Here is a 16,456-nt window from a genome sequence, read left to right as displayed (position 1 = left end):
CCCCCCCCCCCGATTCTAATTAATTTCTGTGGAGCACATTGAAAAAATAAATCTTTATGAAAGATATCTTTAAGTCTCAGAAATCTATCTCTGTGTTGTTAATAATGTTTAACAACTATCTATAACAAACTAATAAATATTTTGGCAGCACCTCACAAAATGATGCTCAGTCTCTAGGAGACAATGATATCATAGAATTTGAGAAAACCTCAAAAGAAATCCCTGCTTTTTTTCCTGTGCTAATAATAGGCTCATTTACTACCTTATTTTTTCCCTTAATCTTTCTAAATGAAAAGTAAACGACATCTGATACTGTCAACATTTTCCCTAGTAAAGTCTGATCCAGCTCTTCTTGAAGTCAGTGGAAAGATTCCTGTTGACTCAGTGGAAGTGGCTTTGCTCCATAGGAACGATTCCACTTGGCTCCTGTGCCTGACTAGTGAGGAACAGACAATCCCAGCCATACTACCACTCCAGCTGCACAAGCGGGAGCTACACAGTGCTTCATAATCTGCATCCTTACAACATTTCAATAGCATGGTTCTTTCTGGACCCTTTTTAAAAATCCCTCTCCCTTCCCTCATTCTTTGCATGGGTAAATACAACGGGTGAGTGACACAGAGTCCCTTTCCTACAAGAGACAGGTAAACATGATACAAATAAACACCAAGTTTGGTTCTGTTCTTATTTACACCATTCTTACGTGATCCAGTGAAATTACTGCTGATTTATTTCAGTATAAATGAGATCAGAACCGAGACATGACCCTTGACATTATGATAGTATGAAAAACACACCTTAAAATACAATAAATTTGCTCTAGACACAGTACAAGGAAAAATGTAACACAGGATTTCTTACCATTGTTTGGCTTATCGTTTCTATTAGTATCAGGCATGTTAGTGGTGACAGTGGGTGGTGTAGGAGTAGTAGCATTTACAGTAGCTGGTAATAAAGATGAGAAAGAGGTGAACTTGAATGAAATATGAATGTTAATAAGGTAAGACAAAATGGGAACAACGCATGACAATGTAAAATGAAACCATTTACACACAATGCCATAAATGTTAAATAAACATTATTTTTTTCTGCACAAAGTGATGAATGGATATGAACTGAGGTCCCAATCCTGCAACCTTCACTTTCACTGACTTCAGTGGGAGTTTTGCCAGTGTAAGTTTTGCAAGATCAGTCCTGTACCGCTTTCATAAACTCAAAATCCTCTTATGAGAGCTTCAGATCCAAACAGCTGTGCAAAGACCAGAAAATAGATCTTGTAAGTTCTGAGATGCATGCACTTAGAATATTGCTTGTGAAAAGAATAACTGTCCCTACTCAGGGACCGAAGATGACAAACAAATGGAAAACTCAAATGCCCATGTAAGGATTCAGTTAACTCCACTGAACTCCATACAATGAAGAGAATTAAAACCAGCCTCAGAATAACAGAAGTGGAATATGTTTTCTGAAAGCTTCATGTAGGATCTCAGCTGTACTGTTCTCACTGACACTAACAGGAGTCACCCCACACATCCCTGGCAAATGTTTCCAAGGAGAACCAGCTAGAACACTTTTCAAAATCAGAGTGAGGAGCCAAAACTGCAAATTTTCCCCACAGCAGACTGGGAGGTTATACATGCTAGTGGAATCCAGAAGATCATGCCACTAAATTTTCTAATAATAGTTTAGAAAATAATTTAATTTTATCTAGCAACTTCCAGGGAATGCAAATCTGACATTTCTTTTTTTCCTGAAAACTCTTTTTAAAAACTGAAATGGTTCAGTATAATTTCACAGTGTTAAATGGCTGTTGGAGATTTTGACCAAGAACCAACCTGTAAAGTTAAGCAAGTGTATTTTAGGGAAGAAATTGTATCTCTGATTTTTTGTGAGGTTGTTTTAGATAGCTTTTTGAGACTGAAATTCATAAACTTAGGTCTCATCTTAAGGAGTAGGTTCATGTTCAGGTTTCAGTGAAAAAAGAAATTTAGAGAAGAGAAGGAGGAGTTGGACATTGCAGCAAACAGGTTCTCACTAGGAAAGTGACACCCTATAATACAAAAAAGCTGTTCTTCCATGAAACTTCAGAGCTATATTGTCTGAGAAACAAGTTATAAGGCTCCTTACTGATTGTATCTTCCAGCCAGTGATGTTAAAGAAGGCATCTTCCAATGAATGAAAATATTTGCTAAGCATAATGGAGAAAACAGCTCTTTCATCAGACTGTGGCTGACATAATCTGGCATCTACAAACTTTGTTACTGGTGCTATTGCACAACATACAACAAACAAAAAAGGAATCCAAACTGGCCTCTCAGTTTAAAATAATATTGCAGTGCTGACAGAAACAGACAGACAGACATCTTTTTCTGATTTTCATTATGATGACAATAATGATGATGATGAACAGGGTAATCTGATCTGCCACTTCCAAATTCAGAGAAGGGGATTACCTTCATGAATGTACTCATAGCCTTTATTGAAGATGTGATGGTCTAAGAAGTTAAAAGAGGCAAGCCTGAAAAGTAGCACCTTTTATTAGAGGCAGTATCTTCTACTAGACAAGTTAATAAAGCTGGAAAAAAATGATGAGGCTCTTAGAAAAGCAGGCGTCTTTCACTGTGTGTCTGTTTCTGCAGCCATTAGCTGACCTAATGAAAGATACTCTCTCTCCTTTCACACATGCCATTTTGACAGAGGAAAACAGAGTTCTTCCAAGAGAATACATTAAGTTTATATGGTGACCACATTATCTTTTATATACAAAAAGATTAATACTGAGTAATAGTTGCTGTCACATTTACCCAAGATATTTGAGTAGTAGTATTTAGATCATATTATGCTTTGTGAATATGATGTCTGAAAATTACTGTTTGAAATCTGATTATGGCATTTCACTTTCCCTGTGGAGACCAGTACAATATGCTCCAAGAACCTGAACCAAATTTACCTCAGGAGAATCTGGGAAAAGTACATTGAAGACTGACACAGATCTCTTACTGGCTTCCCAAGCAGTGCACATTTTCCTTTTTGTTTTTAAGCCAGGTCTGATTTACTTGTAAATGTTGGTTTTGAAAGAGTTCTGAGACTTTCTCCTCCCCTCTTATATTTTATTCTCTTCTGTCTCATTCTTCCATCATTCAGCCTTAAAAGAGTTACAGAGCTAGACATGTAACAAAGGTACAGCAGTTGCTGTGATTAAAATTTAACATAGAACACCACCTCATTAGCAGGTCTGTGTTCAGGAAGGTATTGTGGAAATGGGCTGATGTTCATGTCATGCATTTTTATAGAACTTCAGCCTCTAAGCAGAACAGAAGGAATTAACTGTCCTTGCACATCCAATGATTCACATGGCATGGAAATCTGTAGGGTTCACCTATTCCTTACATTCAACTGAGCTGACCTTTGAAGACACCTAATGAATTCTTCTATGTGGCTATTTCTGAACTATTAAACCATCAGTAGGTGCTGTAGCAAGTATTTAATTAACTAGCAGCTTCTGTATTTTGCAGTTTGATGTTAAATTTTTACCTACTAATCTCAAAGTATCTAGTCTCAAAATAGCTTATTGGAAAAAAAATGAGTAACAGTCAGCTCCTTTATTTACAGATGTACCCACTTCTTATCCTGGTTAATATTTTACCATCAAAATGTGCAGGAGGAAAAGAGATGGAGAAAGAAATGAAAGCAGTCGATTAATTCAGTTTTGATATAATGGAGACTATTTGGAAAATGTACTATCAAGGGAGTGATCACATTTTTTCCACATATTGTATGTAGAGGACACCCACACACTTGATGAGACTAAAGAATTCCTTTCCTTGCTATTTTTTTATTGCAGTTCACTCAGAATAAAAAAAAAAAAAAAAAAAAAAAACAAACAAAAAACAAGGAAAATGAAGATTTCCCAAAGATGAAAATGTAAAAACGACCTGGAATTCTTACCTTGGCAAAGGCTTCCCAGGTTTGCACAACTGGTTGGTTCAATTGTAGAAGAGGGAATTAGGTATGAACCTTTAGAAGAAGAAAGTAAAATATTTAGAAAGATTTGGCTACTGGGCATAAAACTATCATATCTCAAAATATATTACAGTTTTCAGTGACACAGTCCTCTTCCTAATCTCTCTTGGTGGCAAACCTGATACTGCCATTTGTGTATAAGACTGATGTGTTTTCATTTTCTGTTGTGGCTGAGGGATCCACAAAAATCCTGCTGACTTGTCAGGTACGGTCACTTATGTATCCCGCCCCAGTTTTCTTAGCTTTCACTAAATAACATGACATTGAATGCAGCTTGAGTGTAGTCTGTGAAATGGCTTTAAGAGGAGGGGTCAGTATGGCCATGGCATTCATGCAATCATCATGAGTAATAACGTGCACCTTGAAGAAGCAACCATGTTCCACCTCTGTAGCACAGGTTACCCACCACACACTTCTGAGTAATCTGCCTGTGACTGACACCAACCAGATAAAAGGCAATTAAAATTGTTCCTTTGCCCAGGGCGTGGGCGTGACTAATATTATGGTATGCATGATTTATAAGATGATAATGTTATAAGTCTGTATCTCTACTGAATTATTCATAACAACATGCACATACTTAGATGATCTGGAGACCGAACCAGTGCATATGAGAATGACTATAGAAAAAGAACTGGTGGAACTACATTAATTACACTTACCCCAGCAGTTCAGCTGCAAATACAGCTGATTTTGCACCCTGTAGTGAAAATAATGGGCTCACAGAGCATGGCATAATCTGAACCTACTGGGAGTGTTGTCCTTTTAGCTTTCACTTTACCACTTCAGAATCATACTGATCCAGTGTGGTTCTCTCATGAAACATTGTATCCTTCCATAAATTTAAACAGCTCCTACCCGTCATCTCATAGATAGGGAAGTATTTCCTGTGATGCAAGAACAAAGATAGAGCATGGAGCCTTGACAGAGAAATCATGCCATCCCACAGATACCATTACATATATCGGTGACAAAAACAGGTCAGAATTTAAAACATGATTTTTTTTTTTTTTTTTTTTTTTTTTAATGGATTAAGAGATGCAGGCAACTTCACTTCCTTGGTAGACTTCCTATGGACTCCAGGATGTTCTAAGTGAATGTACTACCTTCTGAGTGACATTTTTTTTCCCCAAAAATATTTGCTCATGTTAAACAGTCAATATCGAAACCTGCTGTAAGTTATCTCCTCTTGGTTCTATATCCTGAAAAGATCACCTGGAAGTTGGCTTGGAGAATCTGTGGATCTTCATATTTTCTTCTGTGAGAATTTAAGATTATGATTTGGTGAAACTAAAAAAAAAAAAATCCAACCCAACTTCACAAAACAGTTAAGTCAGAAGACTGTTGTACTGAGTTTGCATGGCAAGGTTTTGGTAGCAAAGGAGCTATACAGGGTGGCTTCTGTGAGAAGCTGCCAGAAGCTTCCCCCACGCCCAACAGAGCCAACACCAGCCGGCTCCAAGACATCACCACTGGCCAAGGCTGAGCCCATCACCTCTGTGATAACATATTTAAGAAGGGGAAAAAAATCCTGCACAACTGCAGCCAGAGAAGAGAGGAGTGAGAACATGTGCGAGAAACAACTCTGCAGACACCAAGGTCAGTGAAGAATGAGGGGGAGAAGGTGCTCCAGGTCCCAGAGCAGAGGTTCCCCTGCAGCCCGCAGTGCAGCCCATGGTGAGGCAGCTGTGCCCTGCAGCCCATGGGGGTTAACAGTGGAGCAGATCTCTACCTGCAACCCATGGAGGATCCCAAGCCTGAGCAGTGGATGCCTGAAGGAGGCTGTGACCCTGTGGGAAGCCCCCACTGGAGCAGGCTCCTGGCAGGACCTATGGCCCCATGGAGAGAGATGAGCCTACGCTGGAGCAGGTTTGCTGGCAGGACTTGTGACCCCGTGGGGGACTCACACTAGAGCGGTCTGCTCCTGAAGGGCTGCACCCTGCAGGAAGGACCCACAATGGAGCAGTTTGTGAAGAACTGCAGCCTAGTGGGAAGGTCTCACGTTGGAGAAGTTCACGGAGAACTGTCTCAGGGAACCCACAATGGAGTAGGAGAAGAGTGTGAGGAGTCCTCCCCCTGAGGAGGAAGGAGCAGCAGAGACAATGTGTGATGAACTGACTGCAACCCCCATTCCCTGTGTCCCCCTGTGCTACTGGGCAGGAGGAGGTAGAGAGTATCGGGAGTGAAGTTAAGCCTGGGAAGAAGGGAGTGGTGAGGGGGAAGTGTTTTAAGATTTGGTATTATTTCTTATTATCTTACTCTGATTTGATAGGTAATAAATTAATTTTTTTCCCCAAGTGAAGTCCGTTTTGCCCATGAGGGTAATTGGTGAGTGATGTCTCCCCGTCTTTTTCTTGACCCATGAGCCTTTTGTTATATTTTCTCTCTCCTGTTCAGTTGAGGAGGAGGAGTGATAGAGCAACTCTGATGGGCACTTGGTGTTGAGCCAGAGTCAAACCACCACAACTGTGTACTTTAAAGAGGAATATTTTCACAAGCTTTTTAAAGTTTTAATTGGGTTGAATTCTGGCCAGACTAGACTTTCCCTCAGTGTCCACTAAAGAAAATATAATGATTTGGATGCAAACAGGTACTTGGCATAAGCTACTTCATGAAGCCAAGTGGCACGGTCACACTTTGTGTGGTATATGTCACTCACTTCAAATGTCTGAAACTCAGACATCCATATCTGCTCGTCACACTAGACTTTCTTTATAGTCTGTGGAGAGGAACAGGCACCCCTACAGCAAAAAAACTTCTGACTTCACTGGGACATCTTCTCCTGTATAAGATGCACTGACCTTTGGAACAGCCTTTTTCATTCTACTATTCATGAACATCACTGAGGGCAATTAGCTCAGCCTGAAACATCATTCAGCTGCCTAAGGCAGATCCCACCCTGAGTTAAATCTGACAGTGAAAACAAGAATTTTTCTGGTCTTTAGGAATGAAGGTCACATACAAGGTGTACATGAAGCAAATGCAATCGCAGGCAGAGAGAGACATGTGGCCATGTTACCCTTAAAAAGAGTAGATCATAGAGGTATAGCCAGTGCAGCCTCCAAAACAAGTACTAGAGGTTGATTAAATGCTCATCAATTTGCCTGCACTGAGTTCTGAACTGGTGTTGTTACACCACTATCGTTACCTAGGCTACTTGTTTTAAAATTAGCCTGGATACCCAGCTTGTGTACATATACCTTTAAATGCAGGCTGTGCGACAGTACAGCAATAAAACCAGAATTCTGTCAAGTCTTACAGAAACACCCCACCATGATTACACAGCTGTGAAAACATTAGTCTAAGGAATAAACTAGGAGAAGGTAAAACTATGAAAAGATTATCTGGAACAATTTGCTAGTGTTTTTATGCTCTGTAAATCTACTTGTAAAAGCTTTGTCTGAAAAAACATGAAAATACCACCCCTTGAAAAATGTAGGCACTGTTCAGGCACAGGTATGCTGAGATCACTGCTAAATGCTTGGTTTGTTTTTTAAGCTACATGCTGCTTGCTGAGGAAGCATTATTGGAGCTGTGCAAAAACCTCTTTTCTGCATAAATACTTCTACTGCTGCTAAATGAACCCTAATCAGTGAAGAATCATCTCCCCACTGTGGTTGATAGCCTGACTCATCAACTTTCCAGTTGCAGACTGGTTTTACAATGAATGCTTTCATTCAAGAAGATGAAGGGAAGAAAGTTCTAACAATTCCATCTCTGGGATTAGTAACTATTTTGAAATGGCACTGCACCCAGTATTTTCTTTTACGAAATACACTGGTTCAGGAAAGCCTGTATCATAGGGGGTGATTTAACACCTTCAAAAAAACAGAAGACTGACTAGTGAGTTAGTTTTCTCATAGGCTTAGCTAGAGAAAATAACAATGCTTATAATACAGATACACTTGAAGTGGCTTGTATAGACATCTGTGCCTAATATACAAATGCTAAAATACATTTTCTCAAATAATGTTCTCCTGTAAGGAAACCCATTGAACAATGACATCCCAAGGAATAAAGCTGTGGAATGAAAATAAATGTATTGTTTCTATGACAACAGCTATGATATTACATTTGTGTCACAGGACTGTATAGTCTTTAATGCAAAGAAGGACAAGACCTGTACTCCACTCAAAATGAAATGAGACCTCAACATTTACAGATGTCTTAGTAGGTTGTTTAGTAAAAGTTTTGTGGTAGTCTTCACAATGTAATGGTATAAGAGGATTTTCTGCTAAGTTATTTACTGTCAGATCAGTTCATACTGATGGAAAAGCAACAACTTTCTTGTCTAGAACACCTTCATTAGTCATGTTCAGTGTTCAGATCAGCCTTTTCTTTGTTCTGGTCAAGGGGTGAGGGCACTTAGTCGCTTGTGTTTTATAGAGATGTTGCTTAAATTTTTTTAGCAGAGGCATGCTGAGAGTTGTCCCACTGAGTCTAGCTGTGAAAGAGTACCTATGTTTTGGTCTAAGTAAGCTAAAGCAAGATGGCTCTTTTTAGCCACCTTAATCCCTCATGAGCTATTGGATACAGAAACTAGCATGCCTTAATGATGCCAGCTTCTGTTTCAAACTAGGGATTCTCAGAGCGCTGGCAGATGCTCTGTCAGGAGATGCTTATATTGACATTATTTAAACTATGTTTAAACTAATAAGTAGTAATGTGTCAGGGGAGCAAGAAGGCAAAATTGGAGAGGACATCATTAGATATGAAGAGCCCTCACAAGGTTCAGAAAGAAACAATATTTCTAACTGTTTAATCTGACTTTTTTTGTTTAACAAATGTGTATTTGCTACAATAGGAAGGCTCAAACTGTGTGGACATGGAGTTTGATAGCAACCAATTTTCACAAGCATCATATGTGCATGTATATGCTACTCCTGGCTATGATTCAGATATTCCATCATGCATTTTATAATTCTACAATTATGTCTAAGGTTGTTACTAACCAAAACATTCTTTCTTAAGAAAAAAAAAGACTAATAATACTGGTCCAAAGTCACAAAGATTTTACAGTTTTGATGATTTGTTCCAGTAGAAAATTGTCAGCTGCTGTAATAACCTATACATACATAAAAATTACGTCTGGACACTTATGAGAATAAAGTGTCTGAGCCATGGAATGAGAACAGGTTGAACAATGTATTGAAATTTATCCTCTGGAGAAATCTACAGGAAGACAGACCTTCAGTAACTACCAGTTAAGAGAAGGACTGATAATACTTCATCTGGAAGATAAAATCTGATGATTTTCATCTAAAACTGTTCCTTCCTGTCTGCCTCCTCTTATTTACTCTTTTACTTTTCATTCTCATATGCACTGTTGTTTGTCACTTCTTTTGCTGGCTCTGCACACACAGCATGAGGCTAGCAAGTGCTCCTTCTGGCTAATGAAAGAACCAAAGGGCAGGTACAAAAACATTTGCTGAATGGTTAGTTAACACACTTTTTTTTCCCCCAAGAGACTACTATAATCTTACTTGAGGCTTGCAGGCACTTGCCTGTCATCCCCATTTCATATCAGTAGAAGGTCAATAAACAATTTAGGAAAAAAATTGATCTGCAGATCAACTAAAGCAGCAACTCAATATACCTAGGGGACCTGTTCTTCTCCCTTAGGAATAAACTCTATATCCTTTCACAGCCTCTGTGTATGGCAAGAGTTGAGCTAAAGTCTAAGAAAGGTAATACCTAGTTGTTTCTCTTCCACAGGAACTCTTTTTTTTCCTGTGTTGGTATATGATATGTTCAGCACAATGCAGGAGTGTTGGGGGAAAATAAGCAAAAAAGATTTGGCAAGCATACTCACCACAACTCAAATTGTTTTCTGCTTTCAGTGCTGAAGTTGGAATACTCCAGAATTCATTTTCCCAGTCTACAATGTTTCCTTTCACATCGCAGCTGAGGTTGGCCAGTGTTTGCGCATTCATGGTGAAATTCCAGAGGCGGAAGTTGTAAATGTCCCCATTTAGAGAACTCACTTCATTGCTATTAGAGCCCAGCACCAACCTCCCATTTCCAGGGATAACTTTGCCAAAGATATCTGGACAGTACGCTATATGATAGGTGCTTTTGGCATATATGCCTATACTGCCTGAGAAGCTGTCCCCTACGACACAGAGCTGTTGAAAGGTTCCTGTGAAAAATTCTGCATTTCGGGGAAATGCGTTCTCAAGGATGCACTGCGTGCCTGAGATGGACAGAAAATGGCCTTTTGTGGTCTTCCCAAAGCTGAAGAATTCTGTTGACAACTCATCCGTGTAAGAGAAAACCTTCCAGTCGTCATTGTCATCGCTGCTGCCCTTGGTGGCTTCAAAGCACAGTGTAAACTGGCTAAGCTCTGGCACTGAGACAGTCTCTGCCACAGACACAACATCGATGTCAGGAACCTGGGGAATGATGACTTTCTGGTTCCTCAGAGACACGGCAACTAGAACCAAGAGGAGATAAATAAGTTAACAAAAAAATAAATTCATCATATGGAAATAAAGGCAGACTGACAGCTGGAGTTAAAGTAACATTTATTAAATTCATCAGGTGGTTTTTATCACTGGAATAAACCAGTATTACACACGAAGAGGAATTTGGCTTGGGAATGCACTCAGCTGAAAATATCCAGAGTTCCTTTTCAATGCCATGAAGAAAGCTGCGCTACACACAGTTAACAACCCCTCAGGTTGCACTAAGAGCAATATTAGGACTTATTACCTGCTAATGTCCAATTCTGCCCCAGCTCACTTTATAAAAATTACTACACATTAATCTAGTAAGGATGTTAGGCAATGGAATAAACCAGTTATTTGAAAAACACGGTATGACTTGTTTTTAAGACACATTTTAATGACTTGTCTGCATAAATGCATTACACCAGTGAAGTTCAGGCCTTGCTTCTTTTAAACATGGCAATAGAAAAAAGCTCCCATTACATTCCTTGGTAAACTGAAGCCTTTTGTTCCTGAATTCAGCTAAAGGATTTCTGCAAAGCATTAGGCATCTTCTCATTTTGTCCCCAGCAGCCTTCTGGTTGAATACTGCAATCGTGTTCATGAATATTTATATCCAAGCTGTTCACTATTTGCTAATATTTGGGTCAGCAGTTTTGGATTTTGCACAGGTATCTAGAAATGGCTAGTTCTCTTGCATATATACACTGCATCAGGGTATTTAGGCATGGGCAGAATTACTCTGTCTCTAATTGTTATTAATTATTCTCATTTGCACTAACAAAATAGCAGTAACCAAATGTGAAAAACATTCTCACATAATGTATGTTTTTTCTCCATGAGTATATTAATGACAATTCTGTTCACTGTACTTTGGAAGAATTTTTTTTTTTTTTTTTTCAAAATAGTGTCAATATGCTCAGTTTTATTGTCACATTTATGGCCACATAATTCTTCTAGCGAATTTCTCCACAGAAAGAAGTTTCAGGTTATCAGTCACACAAAGGCACTGAGGTCAACACGACCAGATTGGGGCAGCCCTCGGTTTTAGTTATGGCTCCACAGTTCTGTGATAGACCACAGCTCCAGAAAATATCTGCTGCCTCTTTTTACACATTTTCATAGGGCATATGCTGGAAGTGAAACTGATTTTTGCTAGACCTGAAGAATAACTACCACAAAACTGTCTCTGCTGCTTTTTAGAACCCCTAGCTTACTTGCAGTCCCCTGGCTCACATCTTACATGTCCCTTTACACAAAAGCAAGTCAGGAGTCCCTAGACTGTATTTTACAATCCCTTGCAAGGATTGCGCCTAGTCTCCCCCGGGGATTTTTAAGTGATGCCACAACACATGCATTAATTACTACATCTGCTCCCTTTTCAGAATGAAATTAAAACTTTTCAATATGACAGGGTAAGACATGCAAGGGAAGGGTGACTGTCATGTCACACTCAGGAAAAGAAACAGATATATGGGGTATAAGGATTCTGTGTAGTCTCTGGTATTGCAATTTCCCCTTTGCCAGCGACTTACAAAGAGTCCGAGCTCCAAACTATCGCATTTGGATATACACAAGGACATAATTTGACCAATATATTATAGTGTAAAATAACATAAAGCACAGCACATTATCTGCCAACCCAGAAATTGGGGAATGGGAGGGAAAAGAGAAAAATACCAGGCTTTTATAGTTACTGGATTTACTGCTTAGATTTTTTTTTTTCTTCCCAAGGCCAAAAGTACACTGTAACAATTTTACAGATAGAAAATGTGTTCAACTCTTCCTTGAAAACAGGGAATTTTTTTTTCATGGGTTAATTATACTGTAAGCTTCTTTACATAACATGGAAAGTGTTCCAGAAGTGTAAGGATTCATGACTTGAAAGAGAAGAAAGCTCATTGATATGAGCACTCTCCTGACTGTGTTAGGGTGGTCAGGCGAGTTATGCACCACCTGATCACATTTAAACAGTATAGGAAGGCAAATAAACAGGGAGAACAGTGCTCTGGTACTGAACAAGCCTACTGAACTTTGCTGTACTCCTCTGACAGATTTAACCACCTTCCCCATACAGTGAAAGGACAAAACTGACAAGTATTTTGTCCATGTGGAGAAAACAATCCTGAAATCAACATTAAGCATGGATCTCTTTCCTGATTACTGTTGCACAGCCAGTCATCATACTGATGAATTTCAGATGTTAGTACTGGAGAAACTGGTTATTCCATGCGGAAGAATACACATATAATCTTGGAATATCCATCCAAGCACTTAAACTACTTTCAGAATGATGTTAAATTGTTTCTGTTAGGAAGATAACTGGATTACAACGTTTTTTTTGGACACACTGCTATTTACTCATGCAGAACGTACAAAAGTCTTGGCTGCCTGGATGCAGCAGGAACAAACCAGCAACAGGCAGTTTACTGTTCTGAGATCCCCATCTGCTTTTATGGGAGTGCTGGGACAACATGAGGCCTGCCTCTGTTGCTTTTTAGAGCCCTTAGCTTGCAGTCCCGTCTCACATCTTATAAGTCCTTTTACACATAAGCAAGCCAGGAGTCCCTAGACTGTATTTTACAATCCCTTGCAAGGAAAACTGCTTTCCTGCTGGTTGATAGGCTTTTCAGCGTTGCTCGGTGCTCAAGGGGTGGCTTTTGCTGGTCCTAGCTTCACTGCTTTCATCTTCTCTTCCACTGATGCTGGAAGAAATGCATCAACTTTAATGAGGTCTGCAAGTGTCTACATACTAAATACCTTTTTAAGAGTTTTTTGTAACTACCTCACTGAATTGTGTTCTTAATCTGGGCTACCGCAGTACTGCTCAACAGTATGTTAATTCTACATGACATTGTCTAAAGCATTTCTGTACTAACAGAGGTCTGTTGGCTCTCCTTCTTCTCTTTTTGGTGACTGAGTGACTTCCACTCACTTGTGGAGCTACTCATCTGGTGTAAATTGACGTACTTCCCCTAAGACTAGAAAAACTGCATTCATTTACTGCAGCTGAGGATATGTCCCATCCATCTGCTGCTGGTGTGTTGCAGGAGGTGACAATTATGAAAGCCAACATTTGTGGCGGCAGCCAACTTGTTATGGATTACAGGACATGCTCTGAGAAATTCAGTTTAAAACTGCTCTTTACATAAAACCAAGCAGTCACATGAAAGCTGTTCTATTCTCCATTAACTCCCTCCCAAAACTCACTTACTCTCTTGTGTATGTCTTTGTCCACATATTATGTCTTGTGTACATACTGTACATTAGGACACACCAATAATGTATTTTTAAATGCCATTTCTAGATAGCAAATTGCTTTGTGTCTTTGAATGGCCCTTTATGATTTTGTATTACTCTGTGAAACTCAAAATTAAACAAACTACTTAATTTTATTATTCACATATGATCATTTTTGAGAAATGAAAGAAAATATAAATATAACACTGTTCCCCTTGCTCTGGAAGAAATTAATGATTTTGCTCAGGTGCCATGTTCGTTGTAGTAACAGTGGTGTCTGTTTGACAAAGGAGCATTGAAATTCCACTGGGGACCTGAAGTTAGGGGGTGTGCAATCCCTTCAATGGCTTTGGGAATTCTTTGTGTAGCACTGACATCTGCCATGCAGATGCACCTTAATTTCAGTGTGTGTGTGTGTGGTGATGTCCTATTGTCTACATGCTTTTATAACTTGAAAGGAAAGCAGTACATTATTATCCCTTTACTGGGCCGCTCTTCTGTATCCATTGTCAGGTTAAACGTTGCCATGATTTGCACCTGTAACTACCTTATGAACCCAATATAATTGCACAACACAGATTATAGTTAGAATTAGCCATTGATGCATGAACCTGCTCTCCTGGCATCCATGGTCAAAATCAAGATGTCAGGTGAGAGTTACAGATTTGAGGTAATGAAACAAAATTCAGCAGCCTTAGTCTAGATGCTTAACTGCAAGCCTTAACACAGAATTTGTGAAGCAACATATATGTGAAACATTAAAGGTCACTGGACAAAGTCGCTGATACCTCACTCACCACTGGGGAGTATTCTTATTCAAAATGAAAGGATAACTTCCAAGCCCATTTAACTTTAATGGTGCTATCCATGAGCATAAGGTACTATTCAGTTTGGCATGGAAATAATACTTTTGCTTTCATAAAAATACATTACCTATAGGTATATATACACAAATAGTTCTCTGACTGTGTCTGTGGACCTTTTCTCTCCTCCTCATTGAACACATCTGAGGGCAATATTGCATCTTTCAATTCCAACTGGAAGTCATCTTATCCCTTATAGCCATACTTAAACATTAAAATATTAAAAAGGAATAAATAAATAAATTTGCATAATCTGATTGCATAGCATGTTTTATGATCCACTTTATTTTATAACTTCTTACAATAGAGCAAGAGCTGCTATTTTCAAAAAGAGAAACCTTTCAGAAAAATTGCTTCCAGTTTCAGGTGTTCCTAGAAGTATTACTACATTCATACTGTCAGCATGAAAGGACCTCAGGAGAAAGAAGTATTTTTAGCTCTCTGTTACAAGGTTACCTTCTTCTCAGAACTGCACAAAAATTTTGCTGGCATAATCAGGACTATTTTTGTCTTATAATTTCTGGGAGTTACTATCTTAGTTATTTTAAAATAAATGATGTGTACTAAATATTAAAAAAAAATAAATCAATCTGTGACTTCAACAAAAAGAAAGCCTACTGAGAGCATGCAACTGTAAACTATAAGCCTGAAATGGAATGAATGGTGAGTAGCATATGGGGCCTATAAATGGCCATCCCAATGACCTCCCTTACCTTGCTGCTCTTTACTGTCATGAGCAACTTCTAATTACTGCTTTAAACAGCAAAAGAAACACCAATCACATGTTATTTGTACCCTTATCTTCTTGGGGAAAAAGCATGAGTGTTCTTTTTTTTTTTTTTGCATTTGTTAGGCTTTTCAAAATGTAAACTTTGCTAAGTTTAAGGAAGGAAAAGAAAGGTCAAGGAACTGGAACAAAAAGGTAACCATTTTGCAATGCCAGTTCATCCCTGGGAGTCTGTTTTAGAGGCTGAAAGCCACCCCTGAGAAGTTCTGCCTTCTGCACAAACTCTTCCCCACTGTTGGGTGTTTCACTGGGCCAGAGGTCCAGGCTGGCTTTCTTTCTGGCTCAGCTAAGTTCCCTCTCATGCTCGCCTTTAGGTTTCAGTGTCCCTCTGCAGGTATGCTGATGTGAAGGACAGGTGTCCAGCTTCCAAACCCCCCAGCATAAATCTCCAGGGAGAGGCACTGTTAAGCCTAAAATTTTTGCATGTGAAAAGTTTTTCTAGCACACTTGACGTCATGTCCCAGAATAAAATAATCTATTTTCATCCTAGTTAAAAAAACAACCAAACAAAAAAACCCTCTGTAGTTTTAGCCTGCAGTCTCCCCATTCTTCCCCTTCTCATGGAGGACTTGATTCCTTCAGGAAGTGTCATTCTAATCCTTATAGGACATTTCTTTCTAACATTTACAAGAGGGATAAAATGCTTTGGGTTTACTTACTTCGTACATAGCTGGCATTAAAACCTTTCTTTTGGATACTGAAGTCACTTTTAAATAACACAATCATTTCATTTCCAGTAGAGTTATAGGATAATCCTTTGGCAGTGATGCCACAAAGGTTCATTGGGCTTTCTCCATTGTCTAATGTCAGTGAATCATAAATGCAGCCTGGAGCTTCTTCAATATCAAAATCGATAAATGTTAGCTGTATGATGTATCCATGAGGTGCTCGGATGATCCACTTGCATGCTTGGCTGTTAGGATAATCACTGGGGAAGCATGGAGAAGTGAAAACTCCAGAAGGGTCAGTTAGCACGATCCTACAGTCGTAGCATCCGTATACTGGAAATAAAACCAGAAAGGGTGTCAGGAAGAGAGATAAGAGGAAAGTAATCACCAACACAATAACAAAATATATTTCTATACAGAAAAGCAGAA

General features: G+C 39.1%; 1 protein-coding gene across 4 annotated transcripts in view; it reads right to left on the bottom strand.

Annotated features, from left to right (window-relative positions):
• The window catches only part of ADGRG6 (adhesion G protein-coupled receptor G6), a 111,060-nt gene that overhangs the window by 51,792 nt on the left and 42,812 nt on the right, over nucleotides 1-16,456 (bottom strand). For 3 of the 4 annotated variants that reach the window (XM_026844940.1, XM_026844942.1, XM_026844941.1), the window contains exons 3-6: nucleotides 16,019-16,360; nucleotides 9,836-10,456; nucleotides 3,949-4,017; nucleotides 862-945 (exon numbers count right to left, since the gene is read on the bottom strand). In XM_026844940.1, the coding sequence (XP_026700741.1) occupies nucleotides 862-945; nucleotides 3,949-4,017; nucleotides 9,836-10,456; nucleotides 16,019-16,360 (1,116 nt within the window). The remainder of the gene's footprint in view (nucleotides 1-861; nucleotides 946-3,948; nucleotides 4,018-9,835; nucleotides 10,457-16,018; nucleotides 16,361-16,456) is intronic. The other variant, XM_026844943.1, reaches the window with a different exon arrangement.

This window comes from Athene cunicularia, assembly GCF_003259725.1.
Source record: "Athene cunicularia isolate RWA chromosome 3 unlocalized genomic scaffold, athCun1 chr3_part1, whole genome shotgun sequence".
Taxonomy (NCBI): Eukaryota; Metazoa; Chordata; class Aves; order Strigiformes; family Strigidae; genus Athene; species Athene cunicularia.
The sequence above is the reverse complement of the archived record's forward strand: the minus strand, read 5'-3'. Positions and strand labels throughout refer to the sequence as shown.